The sequence below is a fragment of the Oncorhynchus masou genome, chromosome 31 (assembly GCF_036934945.1).
Source record: "Oncorhynchus masou masou isolate Uvic2021 chromosome 31, UVic_Omas_1.1, whole genome shotgun sequence".
NCBI classification, from domain to species: Eukaryota; Metazoa; Chordata; class Actinopteri; order Salmoniformes; family Salmonidae; genus Oncorhynchus; species Oncorhynchus masou.
The window spans coordinates 44506510-44533964 of record NC_088242.1 but is presented as its reverse complement, the minus strand read 5'-3'; the positions used below and the strand labels follow the sequence as shown (position 1 = coordinate 44533964).

The 27455-nt window shown below is 42.8% G+C and overlaps 1 protein-coding gene and 1 pseudogene across 2 annotated transcripts in view; one reads left to right on the top strand and one right to left on the bottom strand.

The window, feature by feature from the left end:
• The window catches only part of LOC135523988 (ATP-dependent RNA helicase DHX8-like), a 29663-nt pseudogene extending 15183 nt beyond the window's left edge, over nt 1–14480 (top strand).
• A 2523-nt stretch (nt 14481–17003) lies between these two features.
• LOC135523989 (ETS translocation variant 4-like) overlaps nt 17004–27455 on the bottom strand; it is a 42129-nt gene continuing 31677 nt past the window's right edge. For both annotated transcript variants that reach the window (XM_064951061.1, XM_064951062.1), the window contains 4 exons: nt 26668–26715; nt 22712–22884; nt 18040–18141; nt 17004–17783 (listed from right to left, as the gene is read on the bottom strand). In XM_064951061.1, coding sequence (XP_064807133.1) covers nt 17556–17783; nt 18040–18141; nt 22712–22884; nt 26668–26715 — 551 coding nt within the window. In that variant the 3' untranslated portion in view covers nt 17004–17555. The remainder of the gene's footprint in view (nt 17784–18039; nt 18142–22711; nt 22885–26667; nt 26716–27455) is intronic.

Genomic DNA, 27455 nt, shown 5'->3' with positions numbered 1-27455 from the left:
GTAATTTCCCAATAGGGAGAAATAAAGTTATCAACATTGCTTTATTTCTAATGTTACCCTACTTCATTGTGACCTCAACAGTTTCAATGATCCATTTTATCTGACTTTAGTCACCTCTCTTTTCCACTATTAGGCTGTCCACGATAATCAGATCCTGATTGTGGTTGGTGAGACTGGCTCTGGGAAAACTACCCAGATCACCCAGTACCTGGCCGAGGCGGGCTACTCCGCTCGGGGGAAGATCGGCTGCACCCAGCCCCGTCGTGTGGCAGCCATGTCCGTGGCCAAGAGAGTCTCTGAAGAGTACGGTTGCTGTCTGGGCCAGGAGGTGAGTGAGCAGTTTTAGCTTGGTATTCCTTATAATTTGCTTATAGACAATGACTTCCTTTTTTGAGGGACCTCTCACCTCTCAATTATTTTCCACACCAGGTGGGCTACACCATCCGTTTTGAGGACTGCACCAGCCCTGAGACAGTGATCAAGTACATGACACATGGTATGCTGCAGAGGGAATGTCTGATAGATCCGGACATGGGTCAGTACACCATCATCATGTTGGACGAGGCCCACGAGAGAACCATCCATACTGATGTGCTCTTTGGTCTGCTCAAGAAGGTATACCAGGGTCTTGTTCATTACAGAACAGTCAAAATATTTCCTTGACTGTGTGTTAATTCCTTTGAATTCTCTCTGTCAATTTCAGACAGTAAAGAAACGCCCAGACATGAAGCTGATAGTGTCCTCAGCGACACTAGATGCCGTCAAGTTCTCCCAGTACTTTTTCGAGGCGCCCATCTTTACCATCCCAGGACGCACTTTCCCAGTGGAGGTGCTCTACTGCAAAGAGCCTGAGACGGACTACCTGGACGCCAGTCTCATCACCGTCATGCAGATCCACCTGACCGAGCCTCCAGGTATGGTTCAAACACGGTTACTATGCATACTTCCGCAAGGACTGAACTCCTTGATTGACATCCGTAGTTAAGGATTCGGAGATCAGTGACTCATTGTCCTCTCTCGCTCCTTGTTTGCAGGGGATGTCCTGGTGTTTCTGACGGGTCAGGAGGAGATTGACACCGCTTGTGAGATCTTGTATGAACGGATGAAGTCTCTGGGACCTGAAGTGCCTGAACTCATCATTCTACCTGTCTACTCTGCGCTGCCAAGCGAGATGCAGACCCGTATCTTTGACCCTGCTCCCCCCGGCAGCAGGAAGGTATCAGTCGTGCCCACCCAAACACAAACCAAAACGGTCCCAAAAACACACACACAATCTCCTGCTGCCACACATGCCCGATATTGGAGGTAGGACTAAGCCTTATCATTTTGTGTTATTTGATTCTGCAGGTAATCATTGCCACTAACATTGCTGAGACGTCTCTGACTATTGATGGGATTTACTATGTGGTGGACCCAGGCTTTGTGAAGCAGAATGTCTACAATTCCAAGACTGGCGTCGACCAATTAGTAGTGACCCCCATATCACAGGTAGGTTGAATAAGACAGATATCATTATCGTACATGGAGAAGGAACACTGAAAACGTTGAACACCTGCTCTTTCCATGACATAGACTGACCAGGTGAATCCATGTGAAATGCTATGATCCCTTATTGATTTATTTTGTTAAATCCACTTCAATCAGTGTAGATAAACGGGGGGAGACAGGTTAAAGAAGAATTTTTAAGCCTTGGGACAATTTGAGACATGGATTGTGTGTTTGCCATTCAGAGGGTGAGTGGGCAAGACAAAAGATTTAAGTGCTTTTGAACGGGGTAGTAGGTGCCAGGCGCACCGTTTTGTGTCAAGAATTGCAACGCTGCTGGGTTTTTCACACTCCGTGTTCTTTGTGTAGTCCAGAGCATTGACATCCAATCTAAATGAATTGCTTTCTCTATATTTCTCAGGCCCAAGCCAAGCAGCGTTCTGGTAGGGCTGGAAGAACTGGCCCTGGGAAATGCTACCGGCTATTTACAGAGAGAGCATACAGAGACGAGATGCTCACCAGCAATGTGCCTGAAATCCAGAGAACAAACCTAGCCAGTACCATGCTGTCTCTCAAGGTACGTAACACAGACAGACAGACACTGACTGGCCTACAACGTTTCTGTAACCATGGGCCCTCAATAACAATGCAACACCCTTTTTCTTAAAATATTTTAATATATATTTTCTTGTATTATGCCCCAAGCCCACTCTCTACTGTTTGGAGGACTAGATGGAAAACGTATTGAATGTTAATATATACAGTGCATTCAGAAAGTATTCAGACTTTCCCCTTCCCTTTTTCCACATTTTGTTACGTTACAGCCTTATTCTATATATACACACAGTACCAGTCAAAAGTTTGGACAACTACTCATTCCAGGGTTTTTCTTTATTTTTTACTATTTTCTACATTGTAGAATAATAGTGAAGACATCAAAACTATGAAAGATCACACATGGAATCATGTAGTAACCAAAGAAGTGTTAAATAAATCAAAAGCTATTATATATTTGACATTCTTCAAAGTAGCCACCCTTTGCCTTGATGATAGCTTTGCAAACTTTTGGCATTCTCTAAACTAGCTTCACATGGAATGCTTGGACATGGCGTTTGGCATTCAGGTCAAAGAGTTCAATCTTGGTTTCATCAGACCAGAGAATCTTGTTTGTCATGGTCAGAGAGTTTAGGTGCCTATTGCCATGCGTAAAGGCCTGATTGCTGGAGAGCTGCAGAGATGGTTGTCCTTCTGGAAGGTTCTCTCATTTCAACAAAGGTACATCGGAGCGCTGTCAGAGTGACCATCGGGTTCTTCGTCACCTCCCTGACCAAGACCCTTCTACCCCGATTGCTCAGTTTGGCCAGGCAGCCAGCTCTAGGAAGGTCTTGGTGGTTCCAAACTCCTTCCATTTAAGAATGATGGAGGCCACTGTGTTCTTGGGAATCTTCAATGCTGCAGAAATGTTTTGGTACCCTTCCCCAGATCGGTGCCTCGACACAATCCTGTCTCAGTGCTCTACAGACAATTCCTTCAACCTCAGGGCCTGGTTTTTGCTCTGACATGCACTGTCAACTGTGGGACCTCATATAGACAGGTGTGTGCCTTTCCAAATCATGTTGAATCAATTGAATTTACCACAGGTGGACTCCAAGTTGTAGAAACCTCGCAAGGATGATCAATGGAAACAGGTTGCACGAGTCTCATAGCAAAGGGTCTGAATACTTATGTAAATAAGTTCTTTTTTAAAATTAATAATACATGGCAAAAAAATCTCTTCACTTTTTCTTTATGGGGTATTGTGTGGAGATTGATGAGGAACATTTTTTATTTAATACATTTTTAGAATAAGGCTCTCATGTAACAATGTGGAAAAAGTCCAGGGTCTGAATACTTTCCGAATGCACTGTATGTGATATATTTTATTTATTTAGATGTGTGTGTATAAGTGATAATGCCCTCGAATCCGGTGTTTGGAGGATATATTGGCACGTGTGTTAGGCCCTCGACTTTGTCTCGGCCCAGCAAACCATGCCAATATATCCACCAACACCAGCTTCGAGGGCATTATCACTTATATACAACTGGTTACTCACATATTCAAGTAACGATTGACATTTTCATTTTAAAACATTATTTGGGTGAATTTATTTATACTATTTCATCCTTCCACAAGATATAATCCCGACACACATCTAGGGTTGCTACCCAAGCCAGCCAGTCGTTCATTCTATCGGTTCGGTTGCTAGAGTGTTTTTGGGTCTCATCCATAGATACAGAACAGTCATTCGTTCTAAAGGTTCCATTGCCATACTGGCTGGCAACGTTCTTATCCCTTGCTTGCTAGCTAGCCAACTACGGCTAACATAGTCTCGTCAAAAAGTGCAGCCAGAACCTCCCGGGTGGCGCAGTGGTTAAGGGCGCTGTACTGCAGCGCCAGCTGTGCCATCGGCTGTGCCATCAGGGTTCGTGCCCAGGCTCTGTCGTAACCGGCCGCGACCGGGATGTCTCATCTAAACCAAGGTTGCCAGGTGCACGGTGTTTCCTCCAACACATTGGTGCGGCTGGCTTCCGGGTTGGATGCGCGCTGTATTAAGAAGCAGTGCGGCTTGGTTTGGTATCGGAGGACGCATGACTTTCAACCTTCGTCTCTCCCGAGCCCGTATGGGAGTTGTAGCGATGAGACAAGATAGTAGCTACTAAAACTATTGGATACCACGAAATTGGGGAGAAAAGGGGGTCAAATTTAAAATATATATATATTTTTAAAGTGAAGCCAGAATAACAGCAACGTAGCTGCATTTGCATTTGTTCAAGCGGTTTTCTAGTGACATTTATTTAGATACAATGAGCTAATGAGGTGCAATTTTGCCTAGCATAGAAAATGTGCGCACTCATCATGTGCGCACTATCGAGACACTGTTGTTCAGAAGAGCTAGCCAACAACACAACTAACAGAATCTCTTCAAACCGAAGCTGGAAAGACTGCAAACTAGCTGCACTTCGTTTTACCTTTTGTGTTTTGACATTTCTTCTGGCCTGAGAAACGCCGTCTGCCTGCCTGTCCCGTCCGGACACGTTCATTTCTATGGGACAGCTGGAGATCGAATTTGAATATTGAAACAGTCTTACAAATGTCAGAGAGACAGACACCAAAGTTTATACAAATCTTTGCTGTTGAAAACTAAATGTTAGTCTAAAAGAAATTTGAGAATGTCTAGATGCTTTTTATAGTGGAGATCAAGTTTATAAAGTGCCTGGCTGGGCTGATGAGAAAGTGGGTTGCGCAGTCAGATGGAACAGAGTAAATAGGCATTTTAACATCAGAAATTTAGCCAGTGGTAGTTTGTGGAATAGACATCAGCTGGAATGCAGTTTTAACCAATCAGCATTCAGGATTTGAACCACCCTCGTGTGTGTGTATATATATCGATATATACAATACAATACTCTGTTCTTCCAATGCCATCCCTTTACTTCCTTCAGGCCATGGGCATCAATGACCTGCTATCGTTTGATTTCATGGACGCTCCACCCATGGAGACAATGATCACAGCCATGGAGCAGCTCTACACTTTAGGGGCTCTGGATGATGAGGGGTTGCTCACTCGCCTTGGACGCAGGGTAAGATGGAGTATTGAACAACAAGCGATCTATTAAATGTATTGAAGATGAAAATCTGGCAAGCAATTATATTTGAATTGATGCAGTAGTTAATATGAAAAATTGAAAAACATGTATTAAAATTTGGAAGTTCATGGTCATTGAATTGTCTGAGTTAAAATTGACTTGCCCCCAACCACAATATTGTTGTAATGAATGTGGTTAAATGTTATACACTCTTCTCCATTCCTCTCCCTCTGTCTCTATGTTTGTATCAGATGGCGGAGTTCCCTCTGGAGCCCATGCTGTGTAAGATGCTGATCATGTCCGTCCACCTGGGCTGCAGTGAGGAGATGCTCACCATCGTCTCCATGCTGTCTGTGCAGAACGTCTTCTACAGGCCCAAGGTACGGCAAATCACCGGTCCATAAATACTGTGTAACCATGGCTATGTCTAGGCCAGTGTGTTAACTGAAATATTACATAAAAACCATGCACGGATAAAATAAATAACCTTCTGCAGCTCGACAATGATGGTAGCTATTCAAATTAGAATACTGTAGTCTGGCTTTTTTTATGGCAGTTTTGGAGCAGTGGCTTCTTCCTTGCTGAGTGGCCTTTCAGGTTGTTGATGTAGGACTCGTTTTACTGTGGATATAGATACTAGAAAAAAGTATCTAGAAAAGTATCTATATCCACAGTAAAACGAGTGCTATATCAACAACCTGAAAGGACACTCAGCAAGGACGAAGCCACTAGTTTACAGACAGATTATTTCACTGCCATAAAAAAGCCAGACTGCACTGTAACAAAAATATAACTGTTTGGCCATGTTATGTTTGAGGGAAAAAGGGGGAGGCTTGCAAGCCGAAGAACACCATACCAACCATGAAGCATGGGGGGAGGCAGTATCATGTTGTGGGGGTGCTTTGCTGCAGGAGGGACTGGTGTACCTGTTTCCTCCAGCATCTTTTTTTGTTGTGATTACCAATTTCGTGGTATCCAATTGTTAGTAGCTACCATCTTGTCTCATCGCTACAACTCCCGTACGGGCTCGGGAGAGACGAAGGTTGAAGGTCATGCGTCCTCCGATACACAACCCAACCAAGCCGCACTGCTTCTTAACACAGCGCACATCCAACCCGGAAGCCAGCCCCACCAATGTGTCGGAGGAAACACCGTGCACCTGGCAACCTTGGTTAGCACACACTGCGCCCGGCCTGCCACAAGAGTCGCTGGTGCGCGATGAGACAAGGATATCCCAAGCCCTCCCTAACCCGGACGACGCTAGGCCAATTGTGCGTCGCCCCACGGACCTCCCGGTCGCGGCTGGTTACGACAGAGCCTGGGCGCGAACCCAGGGTCTCTGGTGGCACAGCTGGCGCTGCAGTACAGCACCCTTAACCACTGCGCCACCCAGGAGACCTCCTCCAGCATCTTCACAAGGTCCTTTGCTGCTGTTCTGGGATTGATTTGCACTTTTCGCACCAAAGTACGTTCATCTCTAATAAGAGACAGAAATCATCTCCTTCCTTAGCGGTATGAGGCTGGTGGTCCCATGGTGTTTATACTTGCGTACTATTGTTTGTACAGATGAACGTGGTACCTTCAGGCATTTGGAAATTGCTCTTGTGGAGGTCTACACGTTTTTTTCTGAGGCTGATTTCTTTAGATTTTCCCATGATGTCAAGCAAAGAGGCACTGAGTTTGAAGGTAGGCCTTGAAATACATCCACATGTCCACCTCCAATTGACTCAAATGATGTCAATTAGCCTATCAGAAGCATCTTAAGCCATGACAGAATTATCTGGATTTTTCCAAGCTGTTTAAAGGCACAGTCACCTTAGTGTATGTAAACTTCTGACCAACTGGGATTGTGATACAGTGAAATAATTTGTCTGTAAACAATTGTTGGAAAACTTACTTGTGTCATGCACAAAGTAGATGTCTTAACCGACTTGCCAAAACTATAGTTTGTTAAAAAGCAATTTGTGGAGTGGTTGCAAAACCAGTTTTAATGACTACAACCTAAGTGTACAGTCGTAGCCAAAAGTTTTGAGAACGACACATATTAATTTCCACAAAGTTTGCTGCTTCAGTGTCTTTGGATATTTTTGTCAGCTGTTACTATGGAATACTGAAGTATAATACAAGCATTTCATGAGTGTCAAAGGCTTTTTATTGACAATTACATGAAGTTGAAGAGTCAATTTTTGCAGTGTTGACCCTTCTTTTTCAAGACCTTTGCAATTTGCCCTGGCATGCTGTCAATTAACTCCTGGGCCACAGTTTGTCAGAATTTGTGGGGTTTTGTTTGTCCACCCGCCTCTTGAGGATTGACCACAAGTTCTCAATGGGATTAAGGTTTGAGGAGTTTCCTGGCCATGGACCCAAAATATATCAATGTTTTGTTCCCCAAACCACTAAGTTATCACTTTTTCCTTATGGCAAGGCGCTCCGTCATGCTGGAAAAGGCATTGTTTGTCACCAAACTGTTCCTGGATGGTTGGGAGAAGTTGCTCTCGGAGGATGTGTTTTTGTGAGTGAGCCCACTCCCTTGGCTGAGAAGCAACCCCTCACATGAATGGTGTCAGGATGCTTTACTGTTGGCATGACACAGGACTGATGATAGCGCTCACCCTGTCTTCTCCGGGCAAGCTTTTTTCCGGATGCCCCAAACATTCGGAAAGGGGATTCATCAGAGAAAATGACTTGACCTCAGTCCTTAGCAGTCCAATCCCTGTACCTTTTGTAGAATATCAGTCTGTCCCTGATGTTTTTCCTGGAGAGAAGTGGCTTCTTTGCTGCCCTTCTTGACACCATCTCCCAAATGTCATCGCCTCAATGCGTGCAGATGCATTCACACCTGCCTGCTGCCATTCCTGAGCAAGATCTGTACTGGTGGTGCCCCGATCCTGCAGCTGAATCAACTTTAGGAGATGGTCCTGGTGCTTGCTGGACTTTCTTGGGCGCCCTGAAGCCTTCTTCACAACAATTGAACCGCTCTCCTTGAAGTTCATGATGATCCGATAAATGGTTGATTTCGGTGCAATCTTACCGGCAGCAATATCCTTGCCTGTGAAGCCCTTTTTGTGCAAAGCAAGGATGATGGCACATGTTTCCTTGCAGGTAACCATGGTTGACAGAGAAAGTACAATGATTCCAAGCACCACCCTCCTTTTGAAGCTTCCAGTCTGTTATTCGTACTCAATCAGCATGACAGAGTGATCTCCAGCCTTGTCCTTGTCAACACTCACACCTGTGTTAACCTCTCTGGGATATGTGGGACGGTAGCATCCCACCTCGCCAACAGCCAGTGAAAGTGTGTGTTTGGCACAATTTGGCCAAATTCAAAACAACAAAAATCTCAAAATTAAAATTCCTCAATCATATAAGTATTTTACACCATTTTAAAGATAAAATTCTCGTTAATCCAGCCACAGTGTCTGATTTCAAAATACTTTACAGCGAAAGCACCACAAACGATTACGTTAGGTCACCACCAACTCACAAAAAAACACAGCCATATTTCCTGCCAAAGAGAGGAGGCACAAAAAGCTGGGGGTAAAATGAATCACTAACCTTTGATCTTCATCAGATGACACTCATAGGACTTCATGTTACACAATACATGTATGTTTTGTTCGATAAAGTGCATATTTATATAAAAACATCTCATTTCACATTGGCGCGTTACGTTCAGTAGTTCTAAAGCATGCGATTGTGCAGAGAGCCACATCTATCTACAGAAATACTCATTATAAATGTTGCTGAAAATACAACTAATATACATGAAAGTAGAGATATACTTCCCCTAAAGGCAACCACTGTGTCAGATTTCAAAAAAACTTTACAGAAAAAGAAAACCATGCAATAATCTGAGTACAGCTTTCAGACAACAAAGCAGCCAAAAAGATATCCGCTATATTGGGTAGCCAACATTAGTCATAAATAGCATTATAAATATTCACTTACCTTTGATGATCTTCATCAGAATGGACTCCCAGGAATCGCAGTTCCACAATAAATGTTTGTTTTGTTCGATAATGTCCATCATTTATGTCCAAATAGCTTCTTTTGTTAGGGCGTTTGGTAAACAAATCCAAAAGCGCATTCAGGTCCCGCCGAACGTCGGATGAAAAGTTCAAAAGGTTCCGTTGCAGCCTGTAGAAACTTGTCAAACTAAGTATAGAATCAATCTTTAGGATGTTTTTTATCATAAATCTTCAATAATGTTCCAACCGGAGAATTCCTATGTCTGTAGAAAAGCAATGGAATGAGAGCTAACTCTCTTGTGACCGCGCCTCAGAGCCTGTGGCAATCTGCCAGACACCTGGCTCCAACAGCCCTTATGAGCCCCCACTTCACAGTAGAATCCTCAAAGTTCTAGACTGTTGACATCTAGTGGAAGACGTAGGAAGGGCAACAACCAATATCCCACTGTATCTACAACAGGGGCAGAGTTAAAAATAAATAAAAATACAAGCCTCAGATTTCCCACTTCCTGGTTGGATTTTTCTCAGGTTTTCACCTGCCATATTAGTTCTGTTTTACTCACAGACATCATTCAAACAGTTTTCTATCCAATACTACTAATAATATGCATATATTAGCATCTGGGACTGAGTAGCAGGCAGTTTACTCTGGGCACCTTATTTATCCAAGCTACTCAATTACTGCCCCCCTGTCACCAAGAAGTTAACGAGAGAATCACTGAAATGATGTCAGCTGGTCCATTTGTGGCAGGGCTGTAAATGCAGTGGAATTTTTTGGGGGATTCAGTTCATTTGCATGGCAAAGAGGGGCTTTGCAATTAATTGCAATTCATCTGATCACTCTTCATAATATTCTGGAGTATATGCAAATTGCCATCATAGAAACAGAGGCAGCAGGCTTTGTGAAAATATATATTTGTGTCATTCTCAACTTTTGGCCACGACTATGTAAACTTTCGACTTCAACTGTATATATGTGTGTATGTGTGTATATATATATATATATATATATATATATATATAACACACACTACCGTTGAAGTTTGGGGTCACTTAGGAATGTCCTTGTTTTTGAAATATTTGTTTTAAATGTCCATTAAAATAACATTGTTAATATTGTAAATGACTATTGTAGCTGGAAACAGCTGATTTATGGAATATCTTCAGAGGCCCATTATCAGCAACCATCACTCCTGTGTTCCAATGGCACGTTGTGTTAGCTAATCCAAGTTTATCATTTTAAAAGGCTAATTTGTTATTAGAAAACCCTTTTGCAATTATGTTAGCACAGCTGAAAACTGTTGTTCTGATTAAAGAAGCAATAAAACTGGCCTTCTTTAGACTAGTTGAGTATCTGGAGCATCCGCATTTGTGGGTTCGATTACAGACTCAAAATCGCCAGAAACAAAGAACTTTCTTCTGAATCTCGTCAGTCTATTCTTGTTCTGAGAAATGAAGGCTATTCCATGCGAGAAATTGCCAAGAAACTGAAGATCTCGTACAACACTGTGTACTACTCCCTTTACAGAACAGCGCAAACTGTCCCTAACCAGAATAGAAAGAGAAGTGGGAGGCCATTGTGCGCATGCACCCTCTGTAGGATTAGAATACCCTTGGGCAGGGGGTGGTTTATGGGTTTACAACAAGAATCAACTGCTGTCACAGCTGTCACATTTGTTGATGGTGGTGAATTATGGTTGACTGACTTTCCTAACTTGTCATATGTTGCTTGAAATCTCCAACCATAATGAGACAGTTGTAGCCTAGTGTGATTTAATGTTGATCAGTTGTTGGCCAGTCCTTATAGTAATTGTATTCTCTGGTGCCCCAGGACAAGCAGCAGATGGCTGACCAGAAGAAGGCTAAGTTCCACCAGGCCGAGGGAGACCACCTTACTCTGCTGGCTGTCTATAACTCCTGGAAGAACAACAAGTTCTCCAACCCCTGGTGCTTCGAGAACTTCATCCAGGCCCGTTCCTTGCGCAGAGCCCAGGATATCCGCAAACAGATGCTGGGTATCATGGACAGGTAGGACACTCATCATAAGCATATGTAATTAATTCTATATCCGGCAAAGTTCTCAAATGGTAGCTTTACTTGTGAGTCATATTAATCCTGTGACTCAAAGAAGCAATCTCTAGGGCCTAAATTTAACCTTATCTACAGTGCATTTGGAAAGTATTCAGACCCCTTGACTTTTTCCACCTTCTGTTATGTTACATCTTATTATGAAATGTATTCCATTTAGGGTTTTTTCCTCGTCAATCTTCACACAATACCACATAATGACAAAGCACAAACAGGTTTTTAGAATGTTTAGCAGATTTATTAAAAAGAAAGACCAGAAATATCACATTTACAATAAGTATTCAGAGCCTTTACTCAGTACTTTCTTGATGCACCTTTGGCAGCAATTACAGCCTTGAGTACATTGGCATATTTACACATATTTTCAGGTCTCTCCAAAGATGTTCGATCGGGTTCAAGTCGGGGCTCTTGCTGGGCCACTCAAGGACATTTCAAAACTTGTCCCAAAGCCACTCTTTCATTGTCTTGGCTGTGTGCTTAGGGTCGTTGTCCTGTTGGAAGGTGAACCTTCGACCCCGTCTGAGGTCCTGAGTGCGCTGGTGCAGATTTTCATCAAGGATCTCTCTCTGTACTTTACTCCGTTCATCTTTCCCTCGATCCGGAGTAGTTTCCCTGACACTGAAAACATTCCCACAGCATGATGCTGCCACCACCATGCTTCACGGTAGGGATGGTGCCAGGTTTCCTCCAGATGTGACGCTTGGCATTCAGGCCAAAGAGTTCAATCTTGGTTTCATCAGACCAGAGAATCTTGTTTCTCATGGTCTGAGAGTCCTTTAGGAACTTGTTGGCCAACTCTAAGCAAGCTGTCATGTGCCTTTTTACCGAGGGGTGGTTTCCATCCACTCTACCATAAAGGCCTGATTGGTGGACTGATGCAGAGATGGGAGAACCTTCCAGAAGGACAGCCATCTCCACTGAGGAACTCTGAAGCTTTGTCAGAGTGACCATCGGGTTCTTCGTGGTTCCAAACTACTTGATTTTTAAGAATGATGGAGGCCACTGTTCTTGGGGACCTTCAATGCTGCAGAAATTATTTGGTACACTTCCCCAAATCTGTGCCTCGCACAATCCTGTCTTGGAGCTCTACGGACAATTCCTTTCACCTCATGGCTTGGTTTTTTCTCTGACATGCACTGTCAAATGTGGGACCTTGTATAGACAAATGTGTGCCTTTCCAAATGTCCAGTCAATTGAGTTTTACCACAGGTGGACTCCAAGTTGTAGAAACAACAACAAAGGTATTTCTCTTTTTTTTTATATACATTTTCAAAAAATTATAAAAAGCTGTTTTTGCTTTGTCATTATGGGGTATTGTGTGTAGATTGATAAGGAAAATAATAATTGTATTACGTACAAAAATATAAATGCAACATGCGACAAATTCAAAATTTTTACTCATTTACAGTTCATATAAGGAAATCAGTCAATTTAAATTAATTAATTATGCCCTAATCTATGGATTGTACAGGGGTGCAGCCATGAGTGGGCGTGGGAAGGCCCACCCACTGGTGAGCCAGGCTCAGCCAATCAGAATGAGTTTTCCCCCACAAAAGTGCTTTTATTACAGACAGAAATAATCTTCAGTTTCATCAGCTGTCCGGGTAGCTGGTCTCAGATGATCCCGCAGGTAAAGATGTTTGATGCGGAGGTCCTGGGCTGGCGTGGTTATACGTGTGCTGTGGTTGTGAGGCCAGTTGGATGTACTGCACTCCCTCAACTTGAGAAATCTGTGCCATTGTGTTTTTGTGACAAAACTGTACATTTTAGTGGCCTTTTTTTTTGTGCCCAGCACAAGGTGTAATGATCATGCTGTTTAATCACAGCTGTCAGGTGGATGGATTATATTGGCAAAGGAGAAATGCTCTCTAACAGTGATCTAAACAAATATGTGCACAAAATTTAAGCGAAATTAGCATTTTGTGCATATGGAAAATTTCTAGGATCTTTTTATTTCAGCTCATGAAAAATGGGACCAACACTTTTAGCATTTATATTTTTGTTCAGTTTACTTCATAGAAAATCTACAGGCCTTACTGTATCAATATGTCAGACATAGGACGCCAATAATTCACCTTTACTTTGACCTGTTTTATCAGGCATAAACTGGACATGGTGTCTTGTGGCAAGGCCACAGTGCGGATACAGAAGGCCATCTGTAGTGGTTTCTTCCGGAACGCAGCCAAAAAGATCCCCAGGAGGGCTACCGTACCCTCATTGACCAGCAGGTGGTGTACATCCACCCCTCCAGTTCCCTGTTCAACCGCCAGCCTGAGTGGTGAGTATATCCATGGGGGTTATAGGCATAGTCTCAAGTTTACATTGACTGTCGTCAATTGTTACTCGTAAAAGTTTTTGACATCCTTGCCTCTATGTAGTAGAGTCATTGTATAGATCAAACATTTTTGGAAAGTAAAAAGTACTGTATAAGTTTATAGACTGATAGTTTTTAAATATATATGATCAGGCAATAGAGCTCCAGAAAGATTAAAAACGTGCTCTTCTGTACACTAATTTCCCCCACTCCTTTCATCCCCATATTGCCAGGTTAGTGTACCATGAGTTGGTGCTGACCACTAAGGAGTACATGAGGGAGGTGACCACCATTGACCCACGCTGGCTGGTAGAGTTCTCGCCGGCCTTTTTCAAAGTGGCCGATCCCACGCGTCTCAGCAAACAGAAGAAGATGCAGCGCCTCGAGCCCCTCTACAACCGTTACGAGGAGCCCAACGCTTGGAGAATCTCCCGCGCCTTTCGCAGGAAGTAGAGGTGTATCCCTATACCTTTACACACAGGCTCACACCACAGCAGGAGAGAGAGGGAGACTGTCCTTGACAACTGGTTGAGAAATACCCGTCCATTGTTCCTTGCTGTGTTCCTTCCAAGTCATTTGGCTTCATGGTCAATGTCAGTTAACTTACCTCCCATCAGACAGATAATCAAAAGTGCCCATATATTACCAAAAGGTTTTTTTTGTCCAATGTATAAATTATCTCAAAACAGAACATTACGGATTCCCTCAAAGAAAATGACCATTAAGTGATTAGGAAGGAGACTGGACACTTTAAGTGGGCAGTAATCTGATCATTCAGTGGAAGTCTGTTTGTTTATGAGGACACAATGCTCAGAGTCCATTTAGTCTAGAGGTCTCATGTAATATAGTTTATATCTAGGGAAATGGATCGGACTTTGATTGTGGTCAACAATTACCAGATCTGTGGTTTAATTAAGATGACGGAAATGTAAGCGAACTGAAATGAGTGATATCTAAATGACCATATTTTTCCATATTAAATATTGGATGGTCTCATGTCTGCTGATTTTGTCTTGTTGCTGTTATAATTAAACTGTCTTGGTCCGCCATTGATGGGAATCGTAAGTATAGTACAGACAAGTTACAGAATTGGCCCTTGCAGAACTACCAGCAAAAGTCAACTGATTTTAATTTATGAATGTTCAGGTGTCCCATTACAGCTGTGTGCAGATACAGTGCATTTGGAAAGTATTCAAACCCCTTGACTTTTTCCACATTTTGTTACGTTACAGCCTTATTCTAAAATGGATTAAATAGTATTTTCCCCATCAATCTATGCACAATACCACATAATGCCAAAGCAAAAACAGGTTTTTAGAAATGTCTGCACATTTATATAAAACAAAAAGCAACTGAAATAACATTTGCATACGTATTCAGACCCTTTACTCACCACTTTGTTGAAGAACCTTTGGCAGTGATTACAGTTTCAAGTCTTCTTGGGTATGACGCTACAAGCTTGGCACACCTGTATTTGGGGAGTTTATCCCATTCTTCTCTGCAGATCCTCTCAAGCTCTGTCAGGTTGGATGGGGAGCGTCGCTGCACAGCTATTTTCAGGTCTCTCCAGATATTTTTGATTGGGTTCAAGTCTGGGCTCTGGCTGGGCCACTCGGACTGTGTTGTCTTGACTGTGTGCTTATGGTCATTGTCCTGTTGGAAGGTAAACCTTTGACCCAGTCTGAGGTACTGAGAACTCTGGAGCAGGTTTTCATCAAGGATCTCGCTGTCATTTGCTCCGTTCATCTTTCCCTTGATCCTGACTCATCTCCCCTGCCGCTGAAAAACATCCCCACAGCATGATGCTGCCACCACCATGCGTCACCATAGGGATGGTGGCAGCTTTCCTCCAGACGTGACATGACGCATGGCATTCAGGCCAAAGAGTTCAATCTTTGTTTCATCAGACCAGAAAATATTTTTTTATCATGGTCTGAGAGTCCTATAGCACCAGTAAAGCACCCCCACACCATAACACCTGCTCCTCCATGCTTAACGATGGGAAATACACATGCCGAGATCATCCGTTCACCCAGACCGCATCTCACTGAGACGCGGTGGTTGGAACCAAAATTCTCCAATTTGGACATCAGACCAAAGGACACATTTCCACCTGTCTAATGTCCATTGCCTGTGTTTCTTGGCCCAAGCAAGTCTCTTCTTCTTATTGGTGTCCTTTTAGTAGTGGTTTCAGCAATTTGACCTGAAAAGGCCTGATTCACAGTCTCCTCTGAAAAGTTGATGTTGAGATGTGTCTGTTACTTGAACTCTGTGAAGCATTTATTTGGGATGCCATTTCTGAGGCTGGTAATTCTAATGAACAGAGGTAATTCTGGGTCTTCCATTCCTGTGGTGGTCCTCATGAGTGCCAGTTTCATCATAGTGCTTGATGGTTTCTGCGACTGCACTCGAAGAAACTTTCAACTTTCACATTTTCCGTATTGACTGACCTTCATGACTTAAAGGAATGATGGACTGTCGTTTCTCTTTGCTTATTTGAGCTGTTCTTGCCATAATATGGACTTGGTCTTTTATCAAATAGCCCTATCTTCTGTATATCACCCCTACCTTGTCACAACACAACTGATTGGCTCAAACGCATTAAGAAGGAAAGAAATTCCACAAATTAACGTTTAAGAAGGCACACATGTTTTATTAAAATGCATTCCAGGTGAGTACCTCATGAAGTTTGAACTTGTTCTCAACTTAAATGAAATAAATGAAGTTAGAACTTCTTCTCAACTTGCCTACCTGGTTAAATAAAGGTGAAATAAATAAAATAAAATAAAAAGCTGGTTGAGAGAATGTCAAGAGTGCAATGCTGTCAAGGCAAAGGATGGCTATTTGATTTAACACTTTTTTTGTTTACTACATGATTCCATATGTTATTTCATGTCTTTGCTATTATTCTATAATGTTGAAAATAGTCAAAATAAAGAAAAACCCTTGAATGAGTAGGTGTTCTAAAACATTTGACCAGTAGTGTGTCTTTAAAAAAAAAGGTGAATACATTTGCAAACATGTTTTCACTTTGTCATTATGGGGTATAGTGTGTAGATTAATGAGGAAAACATTTAAGTAATTTTAGATTTAAGGCTGTAATGTAACAAAGGGGAAGGAGTCTGAATACTTTACGAATGCACTGTATTAGGAGTGGAACAGTCTGACCTATAAGAACCTTCATAGTAATCACGTTTCCTAGTTCACATAAGGTGTGACCGCTGATAATGTCAGCATGTGAGGTCGGAAATGCATGTGCTCTTTTGTCAACGACTTTGGGAAAATCTCAATTGCGTACTCCCCTCAAAACCCATTGGATGAGATAGCCAGAGGAGAGAGGACTTGAGGAGTATGCAATTGAGAGTCTGCCTTAGACTGAAGTTAGATTAACTGATTTTCATGCTCATGATCTATACTGTAAATTACTCCATGTGTTGAAATAACACCCATTCTCCCTCTGTGTAGCCATTCCAAATCTGTCACAATGTTATCAGAGAAATAATATATGTCTTTGCACAGAGTAGTAGTAATATTGTGTCTTTATTAAGCAATCTCTTTAACCACAGTCATGTGTATGGATTAAATAGGCCTCAGAAGTGAGAGGAATGCAGCTGTTAAAAACTCAAAGAAACACCATAGCCTTTTTATATACAAGTGAATGGGGTGGACATGTGCAATAGGTGCCGGGGCCGGGGTAGGCAACTAGATTAGATTCAGACGCGGGACTTTTTTTTCCGGAGCGGATGGTCGGGGGTCCCGGAACATAATCATTTGTACGCTGCAAATTGACCACAACTAAGCCCAAAAAAGGGATTGTATTTGAAAAAAAAACAACTTTCATACCTTGATTACATTGAGACATTATCACCTCTTTTTATTTGTGGGAATACTTGGGAACAAATGTCCTAAATTAAACACATTTTGGGCTGAATTCCAGGTGATGTTAGTCTTTGACAAAACAAAAAACTTTTGGAGGCCCCGCCCCGCCAAAAAAACACTTGTCGGTCGGTTTCGTCCCACGGGCCGCCTGTTGCCAACCCCCGACAGAGAGGATAGCGGGTGGGGTGGTGGCATTAGTACATGTAACCTTTGGAGTAGGGCTGGGCGCCCATGTTTGGTGGGGCTTGTTCACTGGGGTAGGAGGCCCCCTCGTCCATGTGGGACAGGGGCACAGTGTCCTCCTCGTTGACGTAGCGCTCAAACTCTGCCTTCAGGCTGGGCCGCTGGTTGTCGGGGAAGGCCAGGGAGATGAGAGCCTCGGGCTCGCACACAAACTTGTAAACATAGCGCTCCCCTGCCACCTGCCAATACGAAGGAAAGGAATTCCTTTGTTAGATATGTTCATTAGTCGTGTCGTTATACTAATGCAAGTGTGTGTGTAACAAATCTAATCAAATAAATCTGATATACACATTAGCCATTTAATGTAAAACATTGCTTCTAAATGAAATGGAAGAACCAACCATATGATCGGCAGACCCATCGCTCTGAGACACATTTGATCTACTGAATAAAGCATATTGTACAGCTAGGTTTATAAATGCCTTTAGTTTGTACCTTTTGCATAATGCCCTTCTCGTAGTAATAACGCAGGGAGCGACTGAGCTTGTCATAGTTCATGGCTGGACGGTTCTTCTGCATGCCCCAGAGCCTGGCCACCTGAGGAGAGAGGGAACGAGAGAGGGAACGAGAGAGGGGTGGGGGGGGGGGGAGAGCAAGAGGTGGTTACATCTGGGACTGTTCAGCTCCAGGCCCTCTGCTCTTCACGGGTGAATGAACACACATTAAAGGAGACAAAGTTTTTAGCATCTGCCAAAGGACACTCCGATTATATTATTTTATGGATTGAGGTCAGATGGAGTGAGGACCTGTGTATATATTCATATATTCTATATTTATTTAGCAGGGGTGGCACGCCACGGCTTAATTGTTGCCCCCTCTGCCCAAATTCTTTTGGGGCTATATATGTATTTTTGCGGAGACGCACTTTCAAATGGATAGTCGTTGGCTCAATGACTGGAAGACTATGGGAACAGCTAACATGTCGTTGCGCAATGGAATAGCTAGCATATAACTGTGCTAACGCTAGTAGTAATCTTAGCCTCCCCTGCCGTCACTGAAGAAACAAATCCTAGGGGAAAAGCTGCTGGGGCCAATATGAATGAATTCCAAATAATTTGCCCTGTAGGGAACAACACAATTTTTCTTCCTTCTGCCTGCAAATCTCCAATGCCACCACTAGGGGATCCTCGGTGACCAGTTTTGAGGCTCTTTCTCTCTGAGTTAACTGGCTCATCATATCAAAAGCCCCCACATGTGGATTCACTTCCTTTTTATATAACCCATCACCACTTTAATGCGACCAGAGTCCCACAATGTGCGCAGTGAAATGACCCTGGTGCCAGGTTGTCATAGAGGCAGCATCGTGAAATATTGTCTCAAACTCAAGTTGAACTCCCCACTGACAGCCTGCTAATTCCAATACCTACGAAATGTCTCACATCTCCAAACGAGACCAGAATGGAACCGCGCCGTCTGAGATGTGTGTTGATGACAAACAGCCTGGTCACTATAGGAAGACGAGTGTGGATAGAGGACACGTTGAGAAGGCGTAGTCGACTCCTGACTTAGGGGATTAGGGAATGCTGATTACCCTGAGCAGACTACTCTCTATGATCCTGAGTGGACACTCAACCTTAGCTGCTCTTGTAGTATGAATTATTTATGTACAGTAGCCAGATAATGGAAGTATCATTGTATCAGAATGTTTTCTAAATGTCTTGTAAATTCAGTTATCTGTTTGAGTAAACTTCAAGTCAACAGCTCAACTTCAAAAGCATCTCTCAACCAGTCCATTTACTTATAGGTGATGTGTAGTGAATATGAGGTGATGGAGCTCATCTTCCATTTTGTGTGTGTATCTCCTGTTATTACGTGTGGTAAATAATGCATGGAGGTTAATGGGCAACTGGCAGTTTAGATCAGTGCACGGCCCCAGAGATGGTTTAGAAGGGTGGAGGGGGGAGCAATATCAAACATTGAAACCTTTTTCTAGAGAAAGCTCAATCAGTGTTAAAGGGGCAATCAGTGCTTGAAACCATAAAGTGTACTCCTCTCCCCTGTTTCGGTAAAAAGCTGGGGTTGGAGAAATCCAACCACTCTCAAATTCATCGACAGCTATGGACTTATCATCCATGATATCAAAATGATAGTGTTAGCCATGTTTTGAGGCTATAGACCCACATTAAAAAATACTACAGTTTACTATAGAATACTACAGTACTTACTATAGAATTATGTAGTAAACTGTAGAATACTATACTAAACACTAGTATACCTATAACATGTGTAGTACTTACTAGAGAATGTTGTAGTATATTGTAGAATACTATAGTAAATACTACAGTATACTACTTACCACAAAAACACTACCATAATGTTTGCAGAAACACTACAGTAAATCCTAAAGAAATGTCTGCAAAAACACTACAGTATTTAATTTGCATATACCCTGCCCATTCCCCTCCCCATATCCAAATTTGTGCCACCCATAAGTGAGAAACCTAAAAGCCAATTATAGACCATATATCGTGTTCCCTACAGGTTATCAAAAGAGCAGGAGCTCTGAACTGTCCGTCTAGACCTAAGTTCTACCCAGCTACAGATTGGGAAAATTTGCTGTCAAAGATAATAAAACAAAAACACTATAGTAATTACTACAGTAATGTCAGCAAAAACTCTACAACAAGTACTACAGTATACTATAATACACTATAATACCCCTTGACTTATTCCACATTTTTGGTGTTACAGCCTGAATTCCCCCAAAAATGTGTCCCCCATCTACACACCTTACCCCATAATGACAGAGAACATGTTTTTATACATTTTTGCTCATTTATTAAAAATGAAATACAGAAATATAAATATTCATACCCATTTGCTCTAATGCTCATAAGTCCTTTGATCATCCTTGAGATGTCACTACAACTTGGAGTTCACCTGAGGCCAATTAAATTGTGAAATGATTTAGAAAGAAACACACCTGTCTCTATATGAGGTCCCATAGTTGACAGTGCATGGCAGAGCAGAACCTATACCATGAAGTCCAAGGAACTGTCCGTAGATCTCCGAGAGAGAATTGTGAGGAGGCACACTGTATATCCTTGGTCCTTCGTACAAAATGAATTGGCTGAGATGGGAGAACTTGCCAGAAGGCAAACGGTCTCTAAAGCACTTCACCAATCTGGGCTTTATAGGAGAGCGGCCAGATGGATGCCACTCCTGCGAAAAAGGTACATGAGCACGCCTGGAGTTTGCAAAAAGGCACGTGAAAGACTGAGAGTATAAGCTAAAAGATTCTGTGGTCTGAATGCAAAGCGCCCACCTAACACCATCCCTACTGTGAAGCATGGTGGTTGCAGCATCATGCTATGGGGATTTTTTTTGACTGCAAGGACTGGGAGACTGGTAAGGATAGAGGGAACAATAAATGGAGCCAAATACAGGTCAACCCTGGATGAGAACCTGCTTCAGAGTGCAAATGACCTTAGACTGGGGCAAAGATTTACTTTCCAACAGGACAATGACCCCATGCATACATCCAGCAAATCTGGAATGGCTTCAGGACAAGAATGTGAAAGTCCTATAGTGGCCCAGACTTGAATCACATTGAAAATCTGTGGAAAGACTTGAAAATTGCTGTTCACCACCGCTCCCCATCTAATGTAACAGAGCTTGAGAAAATTTGCTAACATTTCTAAAAACATGTTTTCACTTTGTCATTATGGGGTATTGTGTGTAGATGGGTGAGATTTGTTTTAATCCATTTTGAATTCAGGCTGTAACAAAACTGTGGAATAAGTCAAGTGATATGAATACCTTTGGAATGTGCTGTACTACAGTTTTTTTCTTACTATAGTACTTATACTGAACAGAAATATAAATGCAGCATGTAAAGTGTTGGTCCCATGTTTCTTGATCTGAAATAAAATATCCCAGAATTTTCCATATGCTCAAAAAGCTAATTTCTCTCAAATTTTGTGCATGCATTTCTTTACGTTCCTGTTAGTGAGCATTTCTCCTTTGCCAAGACAATCCATCCACCTGACAGGTGTGGCATATCAAGAAGGTGATTAAACAGCTTAATCATTACACAGGTGCACCTTGTGCTGGGGACACCAAAAGGAATTTAATGTTCATTTCTCTACCATAAACCTCCTCCAACACCGTTTTAGCGAATTTGGCAGTACGTCCAACTGGCCTCACAACTGCAGACCACATGTAACCAAGCCAGCCCTGGACCTCCACATCCGGCTTCTTCACCTGCGAGATCGTCTGAGACTCTAGCCACCCGGACAGCTAATGAAACTGAGGAGTATTTCTGTCTGTAATAACTCATTCTGATTGGCTGGGCCTGGCTCCCAAGTGAGTGGGCCTATGTCTTCCCAGGCCCACCCATGGCTGCACCCTTGCCCAGTCATGTGAAATCCATAGTTTAGGGCCTAATTTGTTTATTTCAATTGACTGATTTCTTTATGAACTGTAACTCAGTAAAACAATTGAAGCTGATGCATGTTGTGTGTATTTTGTTTGTTCAGTATATATTCTAGTAAACTGCAAATACTACAGTAAAGTCTGTAAAAACACTACAGTGAATACTATAGTATTTAAACATAGTATACAATCCATTTCTTTTCATGTGGGTAGTGTTTTAAGATTTTTTTTTACAATTACTTTGTTTACAAACATTGGAGTAAAACGAGCTTGTATTTTGGGTTCTGATGTGGTACGACAGTTGAACTAAGTTCATGAGGCGTTTGTAAGTTAAATGATTCAAGACTCAATGGGTCCATAATTATTCATTTATAAGCCCAGAAAGGAATGTAGCAACTGCAGATTGCCCCTTTACATACCTCTTACGTCTGACCCTGCAACACATAGCAGGGGGAACTACTTAACGTTTCTATAACGTTTCTTAACAAAGAGAAATGATCCCAAATTGGGAGATGACATTACAAGGCACACTCCGCATGAAATACCTCTTATGTCTGTCTCTGACCTCCCAAACAAGCGAACTTAGCCTTGTTCTAACGGTTAAGCCTACTTCTAACAATTCTTTCCAAAGAGGATGTGATACATTTTGTTTTACAGTAGATATAGTTCCGCTAGAGATGTCATTACTGTCGTTCTAGTTACTCTAGATCTTGACTTGTAGGTTGGGCCTTACCTCCTCTGGCTCGATGAGTTTGAACTCCATGCCGCGGCCGGTCCAGGCGATGAAGTGCGCGTTTCCCGGGTCATCCAGCAGGGCCACCAGGAACTGCCAGAGCTGCAGGGATCCCCGGCGCTGGTAGGGAGCCCCATCACGGAACACGCTGCCCCCCTCCTGCTTCACCTCACCTGGAGAGGAATAGGGACACCGGAGGTTGGACTAGGCTGTAGGCTCAGGCTGGTTTAAGGAAATAGGCAGCTACCATTGACATAAGACCTCTACTAACAAGCATGGTAATGTGGGCAAAGCTTGTTTCCCATTACTAATAGGATATGGATAAGACTGTCATTTTGGGTTGAGTCCAATCAATGGCTGTCTTGACATTTTTTTATTTTACCTTTATTTTACTAGGCAAGTCAGTTAAGAACAAATTCTTATTTTCAATGACGGCCTAGGAACAGTGGGTTAACTGCCTGTTCAGGGGCAGAACGACAGATTTTGTACCTTGTCAGCTCGGGGATTTGAACTTGCAACCTTTCGGTTACTAGGCTACATTGCCGGCTACATTGCCGGCTACATTGCCGGCTACATTGCCGGCTACATTGCCGGCTACATTGCCGGCTACATTGCCGGCTACATTGCCGGCTACACTGCCGGCTACACTGCCGGCTACACTGCCGCCCCATGCTTAAGACACTGTAGTAACTGCAACCATGTGAGGGAGAGTTGATTATCTTGATGGTCAGGGTGATGGTGCATTTCCACTGAGGATTTACCCCAGTGTTTTACCCAAAATTATCTTATTTTTGGGGGGGTTTCCATCTATGCGGTCCGGTACCCGTGTCTCACTGGGTCACGGATCCGGCGGATCTGCTTTAACTTCAAGGGAAGGCCCTGGGTACTTTTCAGCTTTCATTTACATAGCAGCGGCTAACTGTGAACTTTATTTAACACCTTGCTTCTGCTCGCCGCGAGTCTTTAGTTTGCCACCAATGCTCCTTATAGGACACATCACTGCACTCTATACTGCTCTGTGAACTGGTCATCTCTGTATACCCGTTGCAAGACCCACTGGTTGATGCTTATTTATAAAACCCTCTTAGGCCTCACTCCCCCCTATCTGAGATATCTACTGCAGCCCTCATCCTCCACATACAGTGGGGCAAAAAAGTATTTAGTCAGCCACCAATTGTGCAAGTTCTCCCACTTAAAAAGATGAGAGAGGCCTGTAATTTTCATCATAGGTACACTTCAACTATGACAGACAAAATGAGAAAAAAAATCCAGAAAATCACATTTGTATGATTTTTTGTGAATTTATTTGCAAATTATGGGGAAAAATATGTATTTGGTCAATAACAAAAGTTTATCTCAATACTTTGTTATATACCCTTTGTTGGCAATGACAGAGATCAAACGTTTTCTGTAAGTCTTCACAAGGTTTTCACAAACTGTTGCTGGTATTTTGGCCAATTCCTCCATGCAGATCTCCTCCAGAGCAGTGATGTTTTGTGGCTGTTGCTGGGCAACACGGACTTTCAACTCCCTCCAAAGATTTTCTATGGGGTTGAGATCTGGAGACTGGTTAGGCCACTCCAAGACCTTGAAATGCTTCTTACGAAGCCACTCCTTCGTTGGGCGGTGTGTTTGGGATCATTGTCATGCTGAAAGACCCAGCCATGTTTCATCTTCAATGCCCTTGCTGATGGTCGGCTTTGTTACTTTGGTCCCAGCTCTCTGCAGGTCATTCACTAGGTCCCCCCGTGTGGTTCTGGGATTTTTGCTCACCGTTCTTGTGATCATTTTGACCCCACAGGGTGAGATCTTGTGTGGAGCCCCAGATCGAGGGAGATTATCAGTGGTCTTGTATGTCTTCCATTTCCTAATAATTGCTCCCACAGTTGATTTCTTCAAACCAAGCTGCTTACCTATTGCAGATTCAGTCTTCACAGCCTGGTGCAGGTCTACAATTTTGTTTCTGGTTGTCAGGATTTGGCCAGGGTTGTTCCGGGTTTTGGTCACTAGATGCCCCCATTGTGCTTTTTGACCTTGTGTTTTTTCCCTTGTTCCCCATTATTATTTGCACCTGTACCTCGTTTTCCCTGATTGTATTTAAACCCTTAGTTTCCCTCAGTTCTGTGCTCTGTGTTTGTATGTTAGCACCCAGCCCTAGTGTTCTGTGTTTTCCTGTCGATTCCGGTGGATGCTCTTGTGGAATTCTGTTTTTGTTTTTGAGTGTCTCTTGAGGCTTTTTTGTGCTATTCCTACCACCTTTTGGATTTGCCATTTTTGTATTTAAGGACTTCTCCTTTTTACTTTATTAAATACACCGTCTTAAGTACTGCTGTGTCTGCCTCATCTTCTGGGTTCTGCTGACTATTCGTGGCTCAGTTGGTTAAGTGACTGTTTCTCACTCCGGAGACCCAGGTTCGTAACCGGGTCCTGACACTGGTGTCCTTTGACAGCTCTTTGGTCTTGGCCATAGTGGAGTTTGGAGTGTGACTGTTTGAGGTTGTGGACAGGTGTCTTTTATACTGATAACAAGTTCAAACAGGTGCCATTAATACAGGTAACGAGTGGAGGACAGAGGAACCTCTTAAAGAAGTTGTTACAGGTCTGTGAGAGCCAGAAAACTTGCTTGTTTGTAGGTGACCAAATACTTATTTCCCACCATAATTTCCAAATAAATTCAGTAAAAATCCTACAATGTGATTTTCTGGATTTTTTTTCTAATTTTGTCTGATATATTTGAAGTGTACCTATGATGAAAATTACAGGCCTCTCTCATCTTTTTAAGTGGGAGAACTTGCACAATTGGTGGCTGACTAAAGAATTTTTTGCCCCACTGTACAACACCCGTTCTGCCATCACATTCGTTAAAGGTCCCCGAAGCACACACTGGGTTGCTCATCTTTTCAGTTCGCTAGCGACTGGAATGAGCTGCAACTAACACTCAAACTGGACAGTTTTATCTCAATCTCTTCATTCAAAGACTGAATCATGGACACTCTTACTGACAGTTGTGGCTGCTTTGTGTGATGTATTGTTGTCTCTACCTTATTGACATCTGTGCTGTTGACTGTGCCCAATAATGTTTGCTGCATGTTTTGTGCTGCTACCATGTTGTGTTGCTACCATGCTGTGTTGTCTTGTGTTGCTGCTTGCTGTGTTGTTGTGTTGTTGTCTTAGGTCTCTCTTTATGTAGTGTTGTTTCGTCTTATATTTATATTGTATATATATATATTTTTAATCCCAGCCCCCCCCCATCCCCGCAGGAGGCCTTTTGGTAGGCCATCATTGTAAATAAGAAAGTGTTCTTTACTGACTTGCCTGGTTAAATAAACTAAATAAAAAAGTGTCACACTCCTGATGGAAACGCAGTAACACTAGAGGCACCATTAACATAAAACAGTGGTGACCCACTGGTGTGGGGGTAAGTCTAATTGGATAAGCACCGTATGTGTGGGAACTTGGGGCAAGCCGCTGTAAGTAAATGGTGCTCTAACACAGTGTGTTTCGCCGGTTCAACCTGTGCAGTAGCCCTCAGGCTCTCCCCTCACGTCAATCACCCCCAGCGCACAATGGGAAACCGACTGTCACCTTGCTCTCCATGACACAGGAGCCTGGTCCCTACCTCACGCACGGGGAAACAAAACCCGCTAACTCAGCTCCAACCAAGAACCTGTCACGCAAAAAAAAAACCTCTAAAGCTTATTGTTCAGTCAGCGACACTCTATCTGATACGATTGGCACTTATAGTGTGCTGATACCAAACGGAGAGACACGTGATGTGATTGAATGGATTCTGTTCCTCTCCTATGGAGAACGGACAGTGGACACCCTCAGTGCCATCACCCATAACCATTATCTGATCTCAGTGACACCTATTGAAGTGGATTGGAGTGGGCAAGTTTTAGGCTCTGTGTCTTGAGCTGACTCCAGGACGGTCGATAGCAGGTTGTAAGGCTCACCTTCAAATTTCTCCGGAACGACGCAGGAGTCGTTTTCAAAGAGATAGCCTGTAAAACAAGATAGGTGTTATAATTAGTTTCTCAAGTTGTCCTGTGTGGCTTTAACTTGTATGCAAAATCTTGAATCACATTGTGGCAAAATGAATGAGTATGAAAACGGTGAATTCGCCCATGACACATGTTGAAGTGGTTGAGAAGAGAACACTCTTTATTGGATGTGCTTATCCACTTCAACACAAATGAGTAGAGTACTTAGTGAGAAGGGGAGGATTCCTTCATGTAAATATCTCAAAAGGACCCCATCTTCCTTCTTCCTTTTGTTTTCATATTTCATTTGAAGTGTTTAATACTCTGATGATACTTAGTAACACAGTCTGTCTTGGGAATGGCTGTTCAAGGGCAGTTCCTGAGTTCTCACTTGTTTAAGAAATGATCCTGGACAATAACTAGAATGGTGTGACAAACAAAGGGAGTGAAGAGGAGGAGTGTTTTTCTTTTCTCAAGGAAGAATACACAGGCTTTTTCCAGTAGAAATGTTTATTCAGAGATCCCTGAGGCAGGAAAAGGGGCAAGAGCCTCTGCCAATGGAAACATAGCGACACCTCTGGTTAGCCAATGGAAATACGGACACTGGGCCGGTTAGCCTATGACCGCAATGCTACAGCCAGTAGCAAGGCCTCATTTAAATAAATAAAAAATGGGAGAGTGAGATTCGGTACAGTGCAATGAACCGAGGGCACAGACTTTTGGTAATAAGGCATGAATGTAAAAAAAACATGCTGCAATCC